The 17,950-nt window shown below is 38.7% G+C and overlaps 2 protein-coding genes and 1 long non-coding RNA gene across 3 annotated transcripts; 1 reads left to right on the top strand and 2 right to left on the bottom strand.

Moving 5' to 3' along the window:
* Positions 1 to 4,814: 4,814 nt before the first annotated feature.
* LOC137731226 (respiratory burst oxidase homolog protein D) lies at positions 4,815 to 9,484 on the top strand. Its single transcript, XM_068470328.2, has 11 exons — positions 4,815 to 5,761; positions 5,919 to 6,081; positions 6,205 to 6,253; positions 6,427 to 6,972; positions 7,061 to 7,447; positions 7,591 to 7,686; positions 7,787 to 7,902; positions 7,986 to 8,088; positions 8,202 to 8,272; positions 8,370 to 8,935; positions 9,223 to 9,484. Exons 1-11 carry the CDS (start codon positions 5,074 to 5,076, stop codon positions 9,330 to 9,332), a joined length of 2,895 nt encoding a protein of 964 aa, XP_068326429.1. The 5' UTR covers positions 4,815 to 5,073; the 3' UTR covers positions 9,333 to 9,484.
* Positions 9,485 to 10,328: 844 nt separating this feature from the next.
* On the bottom strand, positions 10,329 to 11,522 carry LOC148689908 (uncharacterized). The gene is made up of 2 exons (XR_015957697.1): positions 11,387 to 11,522; positions 10,329 to 10,666 (listed from the first exon to the last, which is right to left on the bottom strand). It is a non-coding gene; the product is annotated as an uncharacterized LOC148689908 (long non-coding RNA).
* A 202-nt stretch (positions 11,523 to 11,724) lies between these two features.
* On the bottom strand, positions 11,725 to 13,653 carry LOC137731857 (uncharacterized). Its single transcript, XM_068471100.2, has 2 exons — positions 13,186 to 13,653; positions 11,725 to 12,468 (listed from the first exon to the last, which is right to left on the bottom strand). Exons 1-2 carry the CDS (start codon positions 13,488 to 13,490, stop codon positions 12,009 to 12,011), a joined length of 765 nt encoding a protein of 254 aa, XP_068327201.1. The 5' UTR covers positions 13,491 to 13,653; the 3' UTR covers positions 11,725 to 12,008.
* Positions 13,654 to 17,950: the final 4,297 nt, after the last annotated feature.

The raw sequence follows: 17,950 nt of genomic DNA, 5'->3' as shown, positions 1-17,950 counted from the left end.
GGGTCCCTTTCTCGCTTTGGCGTGGAGAGCCTTCGAATTTGTCATGTTTATGTGTCCTGGGTGGAGTCGGTTTTAGGTGTTCCCGCCGGCTGGTTTCCTGGATGCCCATAATTGGGCGTGCAGATCCGCTGTCTCCTGCTGATTTGAGCTTTCCGAAGGCTTTGCCCTTGGAACTATCGTTTCAGCCTATTTGGGTTCGTCATGGTGGTGGGGTTTAGTGGTGCGGCGGCGTGGATGGTTCCCTCTGCCATCTATGTCGTTTATCGCAACCCTTACTACCAGTATGACCTACACCAGGCAGCGGAATTCTGACGGATTTTAGTGCCTTGGGTACCGCCCCAGATATAGCTGGCGTCCCATGTCTCTGCTAACTCTGCACATGACTCTGCTCCAATGTCTCCTGCCAATTTTGCACTTGTTCCTCCACTATGGACATGTCGGTTTTATTTTATTGGCCCTATGAATGTGGTGGTCACGTGCTTGCGATGGTTGATGTTGTCTTCGCGTTTTGTGATGATTTTATGTGGCCTTGCATTTATGCGATGACCTAAGCGGTCGTCAGTGTAAGTATGTTGTGTCTATCGTGTTTTGGTAACAGATTTGTATTGATGACGATTTGTGGGCCTAGGACAGTTTTGTGGTAGCCGTATAGGGGTTTACTATTGTTTGTTTTACTGTGCAAATTCATTTCAGATCAATTTCTTGGTCACTGAAAATTATGTACCCAATTGGCCCTTTGTAACAGTTTGTGAAGATTGAATGAAATACACCATCATTTCTGTCAAAAAAAAAAAAATTATCACGCAGACAATGCATGATAGGTTTCGGAAGTGGCGGTCAATTCATCAAGTAATTCCATTACACGAAAAATAGATAATAGCGTATAGCACCTAAAAAAAAAAGATGATGCAAATTCTTCCCAATATGAGGACCAATAACCATGTTTGCAAGTGTCATTTTTGCATATGGAGAATCTCAAGTCTGATCGTCCAACAATATGATATTGACAACCTAATGGACTCGTTTGAAAATATATTTTAAATAACTGAAAGTACTATGTGCTTCTTTTAGAAAACATTTTAATGTTTAAGTGTTTTTTCATGATATACTTGCATTTTTTGCTAAGAATTAATTCTAAAAATGTTTTCACCAGAACTATTTTTAACTATTTTAAAAGCATTTTTGAACACACTTTATATGTTATTGGATACTTCGATTACATAATTTTCGATATCATGTAAACATTCTTGTCAATGAAAATTTTTGTGGACAGCAAATAACGATGAAATATTATCTATTACATAATTATATTAACCAATTGGTCAGACAATTTGACCCAAGTTCTACTTTTTTTACAAATAGCCGACTCCTCATACATGGCAAGATTAGATAAAATAAAAAAAATTTCTGCACATGTAAATTTCTCTGTTTGTCGAAAAAGTCAATACGCTAATTTCTTATTTATAATATCATTCTCACATGCATAATAGGAGCGGATGGATATACAGTATCGTTTAGTACATTGAGGATAATCCTGCATATTCGTGTCAATTGTCGGCAAAATACCAAGCAGCAATTGATCGCCCAGTTGCCTTTTTTATTTTTCAGACTAAAGCCATCACAAAATGATGACGGATGGAGTTAAAATCTACATTGTTTGCCTTGCTTTTGATCGTTTCAAATTCAAATGATGATAACATTAATCACTAACCAGAAATTTTAACTAAGATATAATGAAAATTACATCCATTGTTTGCCTTGCATTTGGTTAAAATTTTAACCAAATTTTGATTGAATGCATCTTTCAATTTTGATTGAATTTGGCATCCATTGATTGCTCGAGTGAGAAATGAGGGATGGAGAGATCGAGTTGGGAGTCTGGAGATGAGGAGGGCATGATCGTCATTTTGAAATTTTCATTAATAACTACCGTTCGTCCGTGTTTTGTAAAAAAGCTGGTTTTTGAAAGTGGCTGAGAACGGCTTTTGCTTTTTTAGCTTTGAATGGTAGTGATTTTGAAAAGAAAAAAAGTTGGGATTGCTTGAGTTACCAAACACAAATCGGAGCCAGCTTTTTTTCACCCATGCTTATAAAAAAAGTTAAGAAGTCCCAAACCGGTACTTAGTCATCTCATTTTACTGAGTTTTCTTATCAGGGTCAATCTACGGCTAAAATAATAAATGGGTAAACTATATTTTACCCCCTCAAGTTTGAAGTAAATTACAACTTCTTACAACATCTTTACGTTTAACGATTTTACAACATGATGTTAATACTTGATGTATGAATTAGAAGAAAAATAATGTTATTACTGTAACAAAGTTGATGTTTATGTTCAATTACACTATCAATATAGATTGTTAAGCATACGTAGATGTGGCAACATCACAAAATCATCGTTCAAATTAAAGAATACTGATATCTTTTTCTTAAAGGCATTGTGTATTAGTCCCAGTCAACTCGACATATTTCAGTGAAAACCCAAATTAATTGTTTTGATAATTAATGTGTAATGAATTTATTATGGGTAAATTGCATTTTATCCCTTTAAGTTTAGAGTCAATTACAACTTCTTTCAATATTTTTAAAATATTTCAATCTCATATGTTCATTACTATTTCATTTCAATTTCATACAACTGTTACTATTTCTGTCAATCATTATTTATCTGCTTACGTGGCCATAACGGACCCTACAAAATTCGCGCCACGTGGCTAAAAACAAATAAAATAATTTTTAATTATAAAATGCACACCCTCTGCATCGTCTCTTTTGCTTCTTGCAAGAACCCAGATCCACCCATAGATGCCGCAACACTCTCTCCCTCTCACTCTCACCCAACACCTTCTCAAACTTTCACACACTCCCTAAACCATGAAAGTATCTTTCTTTTCCCCCTCCTCGTTCTTCCCCCCTCTCTTTCATCTTCTTCTCTCTCCCCTCTTCAACTTCAACCCACATATGTTCATACAAAACCCAGAAAAATATCGAAAAAGATTGGCATAAATTTCAGAAAGTTGAAAAAATACGAATCCGAAGGGAAAATGAGGAGTGAGATCTGAACCTGACGAGGGCCAACGCGATCGTCGACTTTGACAGGCAACGACAGAGGATGAAGACGAAGCAGCAAGATCTGAACCCGAAGTAGGACGAGAAGCTGGAGTTAACGAATAAATTTAGAACCCAGAATCCAAAACGCAGTACCCCCATTTCCTTTAGCCACCCCACCTCTGCTAAAAGGACATCTTCGCGCCACCACCTGCACCAAGTGAAGGCTACCACCATTACCAGAACCAGCCATTTCTTATTCTTGAAGGCCCGGCCGGAAACTCCATCGCAGACATCCAAAACCCATCCCCAATTTCTCAATCGATTTGAATCTAAATTGAAGGAAGAATTCTTGTTTTCCAGATAAATTCAATGGAAGAGAGAAGGTCCAAAGCCATAAATGCAATTTTCATTTTTTATTTTCATTCTTTCGGTGGTGGGCATAGGCTGATTCAGAAATTGGATTAGGGGATTAAGGGGTTTGCAGGGGGAAGGGAGAAGAGCAGAGAGTTATGGAGGTTTGGAGAGAGAAGAAGAGGAGAGAGATAGGGAAGAATGAGGCGGAAAAGGAAGATACTTTCATGGTTTAGGGAGTGTGCGGAAGTCTAAGAAGGTGCTGGGTGAGAGTGAGAATGAGAGAGTGTTGCGGCAGCTATGGGTGGATCTGGGTTCTTGCAAGAAGCAGAGAGACGTTGGAGAGAGTGTGCATTTTATAATTAAAAATTATTTTATTTTTTTATCCACGTGGCACGGATTTTGTAGGGTCCGCTATGGCCACGTAAGTAGATAACATAATCATTAAACGGTTGTATGAAATTGAAATGAAATAGTAGTGAACTTATGAGATTGAAATGTTTTAAAAATATTATAAGAAGTTGTAATTGACTCCAAACTTAAGAGGGTAAAATGCAATTTACCTATAATAAATTCAATACACATTAATTATCAAAACAATTAATTTGGGTTTTCACTTAAATATGTTGAGTTGACTAGGAGTCTGGGAGTAATACACAATGCCTTAAGAAAAAGATATCAGTATTCTTTAATTTAAACGATGATTTTGTGATGTAGCCACATCTACGTATGCTTAACATTCTAAATTGATTGAATGTCCACAAACATAAACATCAACTTTGTTACAGTAATAACATTATTTTTCTTCTAATTCATACATTATGTTGTAAAATCATTAAACGTGAAGATAGGATTTCCAAATGCAAATAATGATGATGAGTAACTACATAACGTACACAAATAATTTTATTAAAACGAGATACTAGTAACTTTTTTTTAAAAAGTATCATAAAAGTTCTCATATTTTAACTTTTTAACAAATGATAGCATTAATAAGTTAAATTGTTAGTTATTAAGAGGAATGAGATTGGCGAGTGAACTTTTTCCTTTTTACAAATGATTAAGGGGTGGTCAGAATTTAATATTGAATACTTGCATGAATCTCTTGTATATGTATAATTTGAACTCGAAATCTCCACCCTGAGGACAACATTATAAATAATATTGTATATAATTTCATTCATAGTAATATCAGGAAAATCACATGTTTATGTTTATATTATATTGGTGTATACAGTGTATTATATGATGTGATAAATAATTTATATAATTATTAATCAAAGAGACGAATTGACGTGTCAAATATAACATCAAATGATATGATGATACGTAGTGTACCATCTCGATCACGTAAAAAAAAATCTCTCAATTATCATTTGATGTTATATCTCACTACTGCTATAAAAACATGTAATGTACCACTCATATTCCCTTCCCAACCGTATTCCAAGTCGTCTTCGTGTTCCTTTTCACTGTCGTGTTTTTTTATCGCTTCTGCTACTGCATGCTACCTTCCTCCTCTCTTACATTACATATACCCATCCACCCCTCGTACTTTATTCCCAAAATATCTTCAGACCCCCCATTTGTTTTTCTTTGTGCTAATTAGTTTCCTAATTGTTGAATAGTTGAATCAACCAAACTTTGAATATCTGTGAGAAGCATCTGAAAATGAACGGTCATCACCACGAGGAAGGGATGCTTACTTCCTCGGACTACAACTCCGACACCGAGTCCACTCAGTCCACCGGGCCCGGCGGCAGCATCGAGCTCGAAAGACGAGCTTTCAGCGGCCCCCTGGGAACGCCTAACAGCGGCAACCACACCCCGACCACGTCCTCCAATTCCAACCGGGCGTGGAGGCGGATTAAGAGCGCCAAGTTCGACAAGTCCGGCGGTACGGATAAGAGTACTGGTAATACTTCCGACCAAAACGACGATGATACTTACGTGGAGATCACTCTCGACATCCGAGACGACTCCGTCGCCGTCCACAGCGTCCAGGCAGCCGGCGGAGCCAGTAACGAAGATCCCGAGCTGGCTCTGCTCGCCAAGCGGACGCTGGAGGGGAAGAAGTCGTCGTCTTTCCGGTCGTCGCTTTTGCGGAACACGTCGTCGCACATCCGGCAGGTCTCTCAGGAGCTGAAGCGGCTGGCTTCCTTCAGCAAGAGGCCCTCCACGAAGCGGTTCGATCGGACCAAGTCAGCAACCGCCTACGCCTTGAAGAGCCTCAAGTTCATCACCACCAAGACCGGCACCGGCGCCACCTCCGGCTGGGCCGCCGTAGACAAGCGCTACGACGAGCTCACTGCCAAATCCAACTGGCTCCTCCCCTCTTCCCTCTTTGGCGAATGCATAGGTCTGATCATCTCTCTTTTACCTACGAATGAATAAATCATAGGATTAAAATGACAGAAACAAAAGCAGGATTAGAAAGGAGTGTAAAAATCACTACGTTAATTAATTAGTCAATTGTGAAACCTAAATTAGTTAACGCGGTTTAAATGACTTTGCAGGTATGAACAAGGAGTCCAAGGAGTTTGCCGGAGAGCTTTTCCGGGCACTTGCTCGGAGGCGGAACATAACCGGCGATATCATCAACAAGGCGCAACTTAGAGAATTCTGGGAGCAAATCTCCGACGAAAGTTTTGATTCCAGACTCCAAACATTCTTTGACATGTACTACACTAACACTTGGACATTACACAAACCATTTAATTTTCATTTATTAGGCTTCTTAATTAATCTAATCTTAGTCATTAAATTTAATATTAAGCAGAATTAATGTGTGTGTAAATGCAGGGTGGATAGAGACGCCGATGGAAGAATCACTGAAGAAGAAGTCACAGAGGTAGGCGATCCGCCATTTACTGATTACTGCCGGCCACGTTTCTTAATTTTTAATTAACTTTAAGCACCGGGCTAAACATGCTTGGAATTATGTAATCGAGTTTTTACTTGCCGATGACATTTCTTTAAGTGCTAATAACAGTTTCCTAAATTGATCGTATATATGTGTTGCAGATTATAAGCATGAGTGCTTCTGCAAACAAGCTCTCAAACATTCAGAAACAAGCAAAGGAATATGCAGCTCTGATCATGGAAGAACTAGACCCGGACAATGCCGGCTACATCATGGTTCAAAATTTGGAAACTCTGTTGCTCCAAGCTCCGGTTGGCCAATCTGTGAGCGTAAACGAAAGCCGGGTTTTGAGCCAGCTTCTGAGTCAGAAGCTGAAGCCGACGCAGGAGAACAACCCGATCCGAAGATGCTACCAGAGAACTAAGTACTTCTTCCTTGATAACTGGCAGAGAGTCTGGGTTATGATGCTCTGGCTCGGCATAGTTTCAGGTCTGTTTGTGTACAAGTTTGTGCAGTACCGCGAAAGAGAGGAGGCATTCGAGGTGATGGGATATTGTGTCTGCATTGCCAAAGGAGGAGCTGAGACTCTCAAGTTTAACATGGCCTTGATCCTGCTTCCCGTCTGCCGGAACACAATTACTTGGCTCCGAAACAAGACCAAATTAGGCGTTGCCGTCCCGTTTGATGACAACTTAAATTTCCACAAGGTAGTGTCAAAAACAGAATGTCACTTTCTCATTCGGAGAATCCAATATTGTCTCCAAAATCGAGTGTGAAATTGAATTGGTCTTGCAGGTCATTGCGGTTGGAATCATTGTTGGAGTTGGACTACATGTGGGTGCGCATTTGACGTGCGATTTCCCACGGATTATACACGCGACCGAAGATGAGTACGAGGACTTGAAACCTTACTTCGGCGAGGACCAGCCTGGGAACTACTGGTGGTTCGTGAAGGGAGTGGAAGGGTGGTCTGGTATTTTGATGGTGGTATTGATGGCCATAGCCTTCACGTTGGCAACTCCTTGGTTCAGAAGAAACAAGCTCAACTTGCCAAAGCCGCTCAAGAAGCTCACTGGCTTCAACGCCTTCTGGTATTCCCACCACCTGTTTGTCATTGTCTATGCTCTCCTCATTGTCCATGGCATCAAGCTCTACCTCACCAAGGAATGGTATCATAAAACGGTGAGTCCTTTGCACTCGAGTTCGAATTCTTCTGCCTGTAAATTAAAATAATTTAGAATATCCGTCAAAAGCAAACCGTCAGTCAGTTCCTTAAGGTAATTGAGTTGCATGATTTTGAGTGGATTTACTTCTTTTGGTGGCAGACATGGATGTATTTGGCGGTTCCTGTCGTCCTCTACGCTTGCGAAAGGTTGATTAGAGCTTTTAGATCAAGCATCAAGCCAGTCAAGATTCTCAAGGTACTTAATTAGTTGATTAATTTTTGCTTACCAGCTATTTAGCTCAAATTCTATCACCAATTTCTTAATTATCTGAACATTGTTATGAACATTATTGAAGGTTGCTGTTTATCCTGGAAATGTTCTTGCACTGCACATGTCAAAGCCTCAGGGCTTCAAATACAAGAGCGGGCAGTACATGTTTGTCAACTGCGCTGCGGTTTCTCCTTTCGAATGGTGAACACTCATACATTTTGTGCACAATATCTTCTAATCATGCCCGATTAAACAAACTAATTATGTTCTAATCATATCGACAGGCACCCGTTCTCCATTACCTCATCACCTGGAGATGACTACCTAAGCGTCCACATTCGAACACTGGGCGATTGGACGCGGCAGCTCAAAACTGTTTTCTCCGAGGTTCGTTTAAAATTTTCTAATCACAACTTGTTCATGTTAAAGTTTCTTGCTACAAAAACCCTCCAAAACTTGTGTATGATCTCACTAGTTAATTGTTTGTGTTGGTTAATTAGGTATGTCAGCCACCGACTGGTGGGAAGAGTGGCCTACTCAGAGCTGATATGCAAGGAGGAAACAATCCTAGGTAATTTTTAATTAGACATACGTACCTTAAAAACAAAAGGAGGATTTAATTAAAATTGAATAATGTGGATTGATTTGTTAATTAATTCGTGTTACAGCTTCCCTAAGATACTGATAGATGGTCCATACGGAGCACCGGCACAGGACTACAAGAAATACGACGTTGTATTGCTTGTAGGGCTCGGAATCGGAGCAACTCCCATGGTGAGCATTGTGAAGGACATCATCAACAACATAAAGATGAAGAGCAGGGAAGACGATGATTCGGAGTCCGCCCTAGAAAGCGGCAGGGCCACTCCGAATGCCTCGAGCCATAACAACAGCAGCAGTGGCAAGAACAGGAGCAACAAAGGGTTCAAGACCAGGAAGGCCTACTACTATTGGGTGACGAGAGAACAAGGCTCGTTCGAGTGGTTCAAGGGGATTCTGAACGAGGTGGCGGACATGGACGAGAAGGGTGTGATCGAGATTCACAACTACTGCACCAGTGTGTACGAGGAAGGGGATGCCAGGTCAGCCCTCATTGCCATGCTCCAGTCCCTCCACCACGCCAAGAACGGCGTCGATGTGGTGTCGGGCACACGTGTCAAATCCCACTTCGCCAAGCCCAACTGGCGCCAAGTTTACAAGGATATCGCTCGCCGCCATCCGGATAGCCGAGTGGGTGAGTACAAAAGAAACTTCTTCCTCACCAACCTCACCCACCTTCTCTTGTCTACCACTTCATGCTTTGAAAATCCTTACTCTAACTAAATTAGAATAACACCATCACTCGTACGTTGGCATATCATAACTGATTTCTAATCGTTGATGTAAGTGAGTTTTATTTTAGATGCACATTCATAACCAATTAAGAATCCATGCCGCCCTCTTAATTAAGTCCAACGTTGTTAATCGTAATCTTTGCATCATTAATTTTAATCGTGACAAAATTGATGGTTACATATGCAGGGGTGTTTTACTGTGGGGCACCAGCACTAACAAAGGACCTCAAGGAATTGGCGTTGTACTTTTCACACAAGACCACCACGAAGTTCGACTTCCACAAAGAGAATTTCTAATTAATTATACTAAGTAGAGTGATTAAAGAAGGGGAGAGAGAGAGAGAGAGAGAGAGAGAGAGAGAGAGAGAGAGAGATTAGAGCCTGTAATTATCATTAGTTGATCAAATGCTTATGTAAGTGTAATCAAATAGAGGAGTTTGGTTTTTGCACACTGATTTTTTTGCGCACCCAAAAGTGGAAAAAAAAGAAGGGAATGAAATAATGGGGTACTATGAGGGTCCACCGCATGTGGTAGGTGTGCAATAATACCTACCGCTAACAACCATCTCGTGGGAAGGTGGGGACAGGGGGGGGACCCACCGCAACAAGTACCAATAATGCATCGATTGATATCCCAATTGCAAATATGATCCAAGTTTTTTGTTTTATTATTTTGGGTATTTTGGGTAAGTTATTGTCCACATTTCTTTCCTTGAATTAAAAGAGTTTAATTGATTGGATGCAGAAACAGAAAGTGTTTAATTGATTAAGGATAAGAACCTTTATTAAGTTAGATTAAGATTTGGATTATCTATATCTTAGTGTTCACTACATTGAGCATTGCTTTATGGTGTTCTCCAAAACCCTTTGTTAATTGACCAAGAAAACCACAAAGGCACAAGTTGGATACATTCTTCTATCCGGTAGCCGGAACACGTTGCCCATTTGACGGCAAACACAAACAAGAGGGCCCCCTTATTGAAGTCGGTATAGCAGGCTCGTGTATTTAGATCTTAATATAGAAAGAGTTTTCACTTATTTGTATTGTCGCTGGACGGATGACGTGGTCTAAACAAAATGGAAAAGCGGAACAAATACTTTTCTAGCCCATGGTCAATCATGATGATGTATTTCCCTTAATTCTTAAGTCTTGTGTCCTTAATTCTTAACTCTTGCGTCCTTAACACACCACCCATGCCCCCAAAACAATAGAGTTTCCTTTTTTGATCATTTTATGTGTGTACAATAACCCATGCCTAAAATTGTTTTTAAAAGTAATTAGTACCTTTAAAATGATGATAATCATCCATGATCATCATTAGTAACGCTTGATTAAGATATATTTCAAATGTCAACTCATCCAAACATATGAATGTCAAATCAAGACTAAGGAAGAAGTTATCCTTTATGACATCTTGCTTCCATTACCCTCTAACGGAGCATTAGGGCCTATGATGGGCTATTCAACATTTGCGACGGTAGGAAGTGGACTTTGTTGACAAATGGGGCTGGAAGGAGAAATTATTGTAATGGGCTGCCGCATCAGCTCTTTCATAAAAGACGAGGCCCTCCGCGTGGATCCCACCCTCAACACCCAACTTTGTATGAAAAAGCTGACACGTGCGGCCGCCCTACGCGTCGCAAAAGAGTCAATTTGGTAAAGCACATAGTTTTAGCATGAAATACCATTTTGATTTGGCAACCTGGCATCGTGTCTTTCAACATGTGGGGTTGGTTGTTAACTAATGGTAGGAGCTGAATTTTTCCACATACATGTATTTCAAAAGGAAAATCCATCGTTTTGACCTAAAAGATGTCATCCATGATCGTCAACTTCCAAGTGCTAATGCTTTCAATTGCCCTTGGACCCACAAGAAGCTAGAAATAAAACCGTGTTTGACTTTCACGGAAGATCAAATCTTCTGCACTCATTTTGTCTGTCATTAATTGACAACCAATTTATGATAACAAAACTAAAGAGAGTTAAGTTTATAAACACATGTCAATCAATGATAGAGGCCACACACAAACTGAGTGCAGAAGATTTGAACTCCTTTCAGGGTGATTAGTAGTAATACGAAACATCAATCTTTATCTAATGAAGACTCGTATCTTTAATGCAGCACGTCTACGTACATCCGTGCGTGGCACTGTGTGTGCGGAGATTAACAGTTGTAATCAGTATCTTAATCCTATGACAAATACAAAATCATACCCGACCCAACCTTAAAATCAACAAAAACCATCATTGTGATGAACATCAAATTCTAAATGCACATTATGGCTAAAACAGCAAAAAGCAAAAACCTGCTACGATCAATGCATTAGTAACAGTGGCGTTAAAAACATACCTTGTTCATTTCACATCATCGATGTAATTGGCCCTTTCATGCCATACAATGCAAAGAGACAATGTGAACAAGTCCTAGCTGCCTCAGACAGAAATCATTATTCAGCAGTTAGTGTCACAAAACCAAAGAAAGATGTAACGGAATCTTCGCAGGCTTGACGACGCAAAGAGTTCTACAGTTCTACTATCGCAGCAGAGAAAATAGCAGCAATAATACATAGCCACAATTTATTCCACCAGATCTTTCAGCTTCGCAGTAACAACTGTGATGGTACCTTCATCTTGCTAGGTAAACCACTTTCAGTTTATAGCATGCATGAGAACATGGGAACTTTGACATGATCGCAAAATTACTTGCATAAATATATTTAACTAATCAATTGTCAGTTAAAAATGGGAGCATTAAACTGTCTTCCCTACAGTAGCTCTTTCTACATGCCTTTGCTTAGTTTTCAAGAAACTCCACAATGTAATTAGAGTAGGCTAAGGGAAGAAACAATAAAATAGCACATCATCCGCCAACGCAGATTGCAGATAAAAACAAGAAGGGATCTCAACAGAAAAACTTCCAGCAGCAGCAGAAAATGGTAAAGTTCTACCAAGTTTTAGGGTTTACAAATCCATCACTGACCTTTTTTCAAGTCCTTGTCATTAGAGTTAACTAAGTTACTGGAGTCGTGACTTGGAGATGATTCGGTCACTAAATTTTCAGTAGAGTACTTCTTAATTCTCAAGGAAATAAGAATGCTTGACACAATTCCTAGTAAAGGAAAAAGGTACGACCAAATTTGAGATTTTTGAGAGCCCGATGCCGAAGAAACGGCAGCACCAGCCAGGCTGCCAATGGATGTGTTTTGTAAAATCATCGGCATGCATCCAATAACTGTCGGCAGCAGAAAATCCACGACAAACCGAACTTTTGTTGCAGCAAGGGCATAATTTATAATGTAGGATGGCATTGGCGAGAACCGGGCAAGTAGGACAAATCTCCAACCATCTCGCTCAACTCCTCTGGATAGGACATTGAAGTACTTATTCTTCTGGACCCAGTCCATTGCTGAACTTGAACTCTTGAAAATTAACCTGCAAACACCACAGCATTAAAGCAGTACCTAAAAGCAAATAATATAAAACACACATACACAAACTTCAACCTAATCAATATAGCATTAATCCCAACAACTGGAGCAGGGGGGAATTACAGTTGATGCAGTCAGTTGTCAACTTGTCATATGAAGAATGTTAAGCAATGCTACTAACGTATTTGCGCACCTCAATCTGTTTTGGCGATACTATGAATTGTATTTGTATTAAGATACTAATATGCATTTCCCATTGCAGGGAGGTTAAATCTTCTGCAGAGGCCCTCATTTAAATCAAAATTTAAAACAAACTTGTCCTTCACTCAAAATCGAACCTGATTCCCTCAACGAATGCGGTGAACAACTCAACATAAAGCTAACAGTTTTAACTCTATTGAATCCTTTAATACTTAAAAGCTTAGAGCCACCTCTGCCAAATCATAAATTTCAGTCATTATCGCATCGAATAAGGAAAAGGGTATTAGGCATTTTGTGGTGGGGTGATTCCATGGCAGTTTTGTATTAAAGTTTCCACCTTTCATCCATCACTACAAGAAAAGCATAAAACTTCGAAAAATGATCACCGTCCTGTGTCTATCAGTTACCAAATCTAACAGTGATACTATATACATTTAGATTAAAGAGGAGTCTAATTTACTCAAATCAGTTGTCAAATTGCTCAAACGAAAAGGTAAAAGTATTGAAATTTGAGTGGTACCTGCCAATCCAGAAAGAGAGGGAAGCGCCGAGCAGCTTGGCGGCAAAGACGCAAATGACGGCCGGGAAGAAGCCGAAGAGCATAGAAGCGGCGGCCTCGAAGAAGACAGCGTAGGGCAGGCAGAGAGCGAGAGTGATAGTGTGGATCGAAACGTACAGTGGGATGGCCCATACTCCCAGGCGATCGGACAATTCAGCAAACACCTTGATCACAGCGTCCTTGTCCAACCCATAGTGCTTGCTCAGCTCCCTCCCTATTCCAATTATCGCCACAGCCGCTCCGATTGTCCACCACCTCTTCGCCATTTTCCTATCTTCTCTGCTCTCGTCAACTCTCTCTCTCTCTGTGGGATACAGAACACTCAGATGGGTCCAGATGGGCCGGACACAGTTTCATCATGTAGGCTACATTTGGGCCATTTTCTTTTTTGGGCTTTGGCTTCACTTCATCTATAATCTGAGTAAGGCTTTTATGCACGAATGGCGGGTTTGCTTATATGCAATCGGAGTTGGAATTATTCTCATTCTTGACTTTTTGGCTAAAACATTAGTTTTGAAATTTTTTATTTTCTTATTTTTTTAACACATATACGAAATAAAATAAAATAAATGTGAACTTCACCTCAAAATCTGTGGCTCGTGTGGAAGCTAGACTTGTGATCATGGGGAGGTTGAAATGCTTATGTGAATTTTTCTGACTCCCGGAAGGGGTAAATAACCGTGGCTTGCCGCCAACTATCCCCCTTAAAAAAAAAACTTCACCTCAAAATTCATATTTTAATACCTAAAAAATCAGAATCAAATCAAGGATATCAATAGATCTCACCCATTACTTTTTCCCTTGTTTTTTTTTCCTACAAATGATAGCGTCAGTGAGTTAAATTGTTAGTTGGTAAGGGGAGGAGGATTTTTGGGGATCAAATCCGCACCAGGTGCATATGCATGATTATTTTTCACCACTGTAGTGAAAACACCATTTGTGGACTCCCTCTCTTCCAACTTCCAAGTAATTAACATATTTTAAGAATGTCATTTTTCAAAGAAAAAAAATTAAAATTCCATTTTGAACAGCAGCCAGAACAATTCAAATTTATCATTATTTATTCTCATTTCTGTTTCAACTTTATTTTTTATTTTAACAAACGATGTTATCTACATTAAGTGGGTGAGGGAGTGGGCTAAGCCTCATAATAGGTTAGCAATAATATGGTTCAAATTCGCCTTTGTGGAGAATTGAACTTAAGACCTCTCACTTACAAATGAAAAAGAATATCATTAGACTGTAGTACTAAGTGACATGTTTCAACTTTATTTAAAAAATGATATGTTTTGCACATTTTAGATCACAAAAGCATTTCAGATTTCTATGAAGTTTTGCATGAATAAACATTAAATAAGGTCTTAAAATATGGACAATTTTGATCATGAAATGCAATAACTCTAGCACGATTCGTGAATCACGCAATAAACTGGTGTGGCAATTGGCATGTCCTATTTACCAGTTTGGTCGACTTGGTTTTCAGTCCTTTTCCTTGGATACCATTTTGATCAGTACTTTTCCTTCAACTTCGACACCTGAACACGTGCATTTCCACTAGACCAACCTGGTCAAAGATAGAATGGTCGATCCACTTGAAGGAACAAATGTATTCAACACATGCACGTTTGCTTTTGTTGTTGTACTGTTTTTTTTTACTGTGTTTTTCCAAAACGGACGAGACTGAATTGGTGGATGAGGAGTCGAGTTGATGGAGTTTTCGTGTGAGTGGTATTGCTAGTGTGCATTTGCGTGACTCAACAATAACAACTTCTCATTAAGTTTCATAACAATCTCCACGTTCATACTATATGGTTCATTGTATCAAAAGACTTTTATACGTGGAAAGTGTCGCTTACTATTGGAGATCTATACTTATCTATCTTTATTTGTTCTCGTGATAAGTTTTGTAAACTCATATATATATAAACTAAAACTATATTCTGATCACGTGATAAGCGTCTTAAACTCGTACATGAGAACAAAGATATGTTATGGTATTACAAAAAAACTCTTCTATTATATATGTAAAATCCAAATAGATTAGTTGGCTCCACGTATATAACACCATGAGAAATTGTATATTGATTCCATTAGGAAAAAAATAAAATTAATACCAAAATCACAATAGAAAAATAGAGTTTCAATATCTATTGACACCCCATGTTATAGTTTATTGTCTCGTATCTTTTCTAAAATATTTTTTATGGGTGAAGGTTTCTAACGTTTTGTTAGGTACTTGTTCCATCAACCTTCTCGATATATACTTTTACTCTAAAAAAATAGTAACAGAAGTTTCTCCTACAGGGTTGAGACAACTACATTGACAAAAATTTCTGCATGGACAATTTTGGAAATGCAGACGGGTGTCGGGCACTTTGGCTTTGCCAACTTTGCTTTGACCAGGTAATGCTTTGATGGGTCCTGAGTGAATGACCTAATTGAGGAGAGACTATAAATAAGAATCTTTCAAAGTTGTCCACGCATCCAAACTTAGACATTAGTTACCGAACATGACGAGAGAGATAGACAGATGATAATAAAAAAACTCATATCATTGAAAAGAGAGAGAGAGTTAAACATTGAGTGTTATAGACCCAAGTGACACGTAAGTTTTGGTTCCTTTTTAATCAAAATAGGTTAGGTTAATTAAACTTGACATTTGTAAAGTAATTTGTTGTATTTCATGTGCAAAAGCACCAAATTTATAAAAATTTAAATCGCTAGAAAAGAAAATTATGACAACAACAGTTATGGAAAATGTGAAGGCATATTAAGAGAATAAACTACATACAACTGGTAAATTAAGTTTGCAGCATATGATATCAGAATTCCACTGAATATTGATGGTTTCACTTGTGGTTGATGATTGCTAATAGGTGTTCGAAACTTTGGTGAGTACACATTCGAATTGCATGTCAGTTTCTCAGACATACAAAAAGTTAATTAATGACGATGATCATGGCTTGACAGGTAATCTACAATTCTGCATAACTAATGGAGAAAATTAATTAAGTGCAATAAACAAGCTTCTCTATGTAAGCCAAGAATGTGACAATGTATATAGAAAAGTACATAGGGTTTAAGAACTCAATACCATATGCACTAAATATTTCACAAACTTGTAAAATGCAATGGTATTCAAATTTATAAGCATTTTTCTCTTTTGTCTTGGAACATCTTTGTAGTCTGAACACGATTTCACCACAGTTAGAGTGCATACGAAGTGCCAGCAAAGAGACAGTAATCCTTGTCGTACGCAACGTAATTAACTTTACTACTATTTTCTATCGAGCTTTAGCCGAAAGGGACCGGGGAATCCACTATCCAGGGACCAAGGATGTGTTGGTTGAAGCGAGTCTCGTTTGAAAACGAATTTACAGGCATCGAACAACCGTGCATAAATGCTACCGTTTGCTCGAACTATTGTCTTAGCATGTGCACGCTGCATATAAAGTGACCGATAATGTGCGGTCGTTACACTCAACAGGTGGGTAGTCTGTTAAGACTCTACAATAATATTTTTACACTCTCGTTTTCGGTTTTTGTACTCTTTTGTTCTATCTATTAATGATAAAGATCACCTTATGAACTCTGATGCGAGAGTGTAATTATCCGATTCGAGATTACACTCTGAACAATCCTGAACAGATAATTTAAACTATTCACAGATACACATATTTTAAAATATTCCGAGCTAGGGACGCACAACTGACTGGTTAGAATGCAACCTGGGACCAATCAAGATCTAATTGTAATTTACTTTTGGTTCAGAGTTGGAGAGGCCAAATGAGAAAAAAAAAGATTATCATGATTATTTTAATTAGGATCGAATAAGAGAATCTAAGATTGTGGTAAACTTGTTTAGTTATAGAAGTTGGGAGTGGTGGTGTGTGCGTCACGCATGGGGTGGTCACTGGTCAGTGGTGTTGCTGTTATCTCCATGGGGAAGTGCATTCTCCTGTCACCCTTTCCTTAGACCATGCAAAGCGCACACAAATTACAGATACATTCTTTTCCTTCTACGCAACAAAAAAACTATATGGATATATGTATTTTCTACTCTTGGTATCTTTTTTCAACACAAGGATATTCTAAATTAGTACTCTAATCTACGTAAAAAAATGATATGAATTGAATTTAAGTGGAAACAAATAAGCACAATCTGTTGACCAACTTACTTAACTGATCACATCTTAACATTTTTGATAATTTTTCGTGATTTTTTCATAAACATTGGTGAGTAGACCGTCATTTGTGACTATTGAATCTTTAACTGTTCAGAGTTTTGCTACACACATGATACTTCTTGTGTATTGATGTATACCACAAAGAGCGACCCCAAGTGAATAAAACTCCTTGTTTTGTGAGGGTTCTAAGAAAATGTATATTATATCGAGTCTTACCCTTATATTGATACATACTATAAACCAAAATTAGTAGCCATTAAATTATTAACTGTTAAATGCTTGAGTATACATCAAGTTATTATGCATACATTGAAACATAATAGAGTTATCATTCGCTTCCTCTCTATAATAATTTATCTGCTCATCTGGCTCTTCTGACTGCAATAACTCGATGTTCCCTCGTATGCATATCGTGGCCCAAGTATATGGATAAAATTGAGAATCCAGCATGGCCGCATATGGAATAGTATCTTTACACCAAAATACCTATTTATTTACATATCTCCTCCCAAATTACTATTTAGTATTTACACCAAAAT

This window comes from Pyrus communis, chromosome 16 (assembly GCF_041283825.1).
Source record: "Pyrus communis isolate YQ-2024b chromosome 16, ASM4128382v1, whole genome shotgun sequence".
NCBI lineage: Eukaryota > Viridiplantae > Streptophyta > Magnoliopsida > Rosales > Rosaceae > Pyrus > Pyrus communis.
The sequence above is the reverse complement of the archived record's forward strand: the minus strand, read 5'-3'. Positions and strand labels throughout refer to the sequence as shown.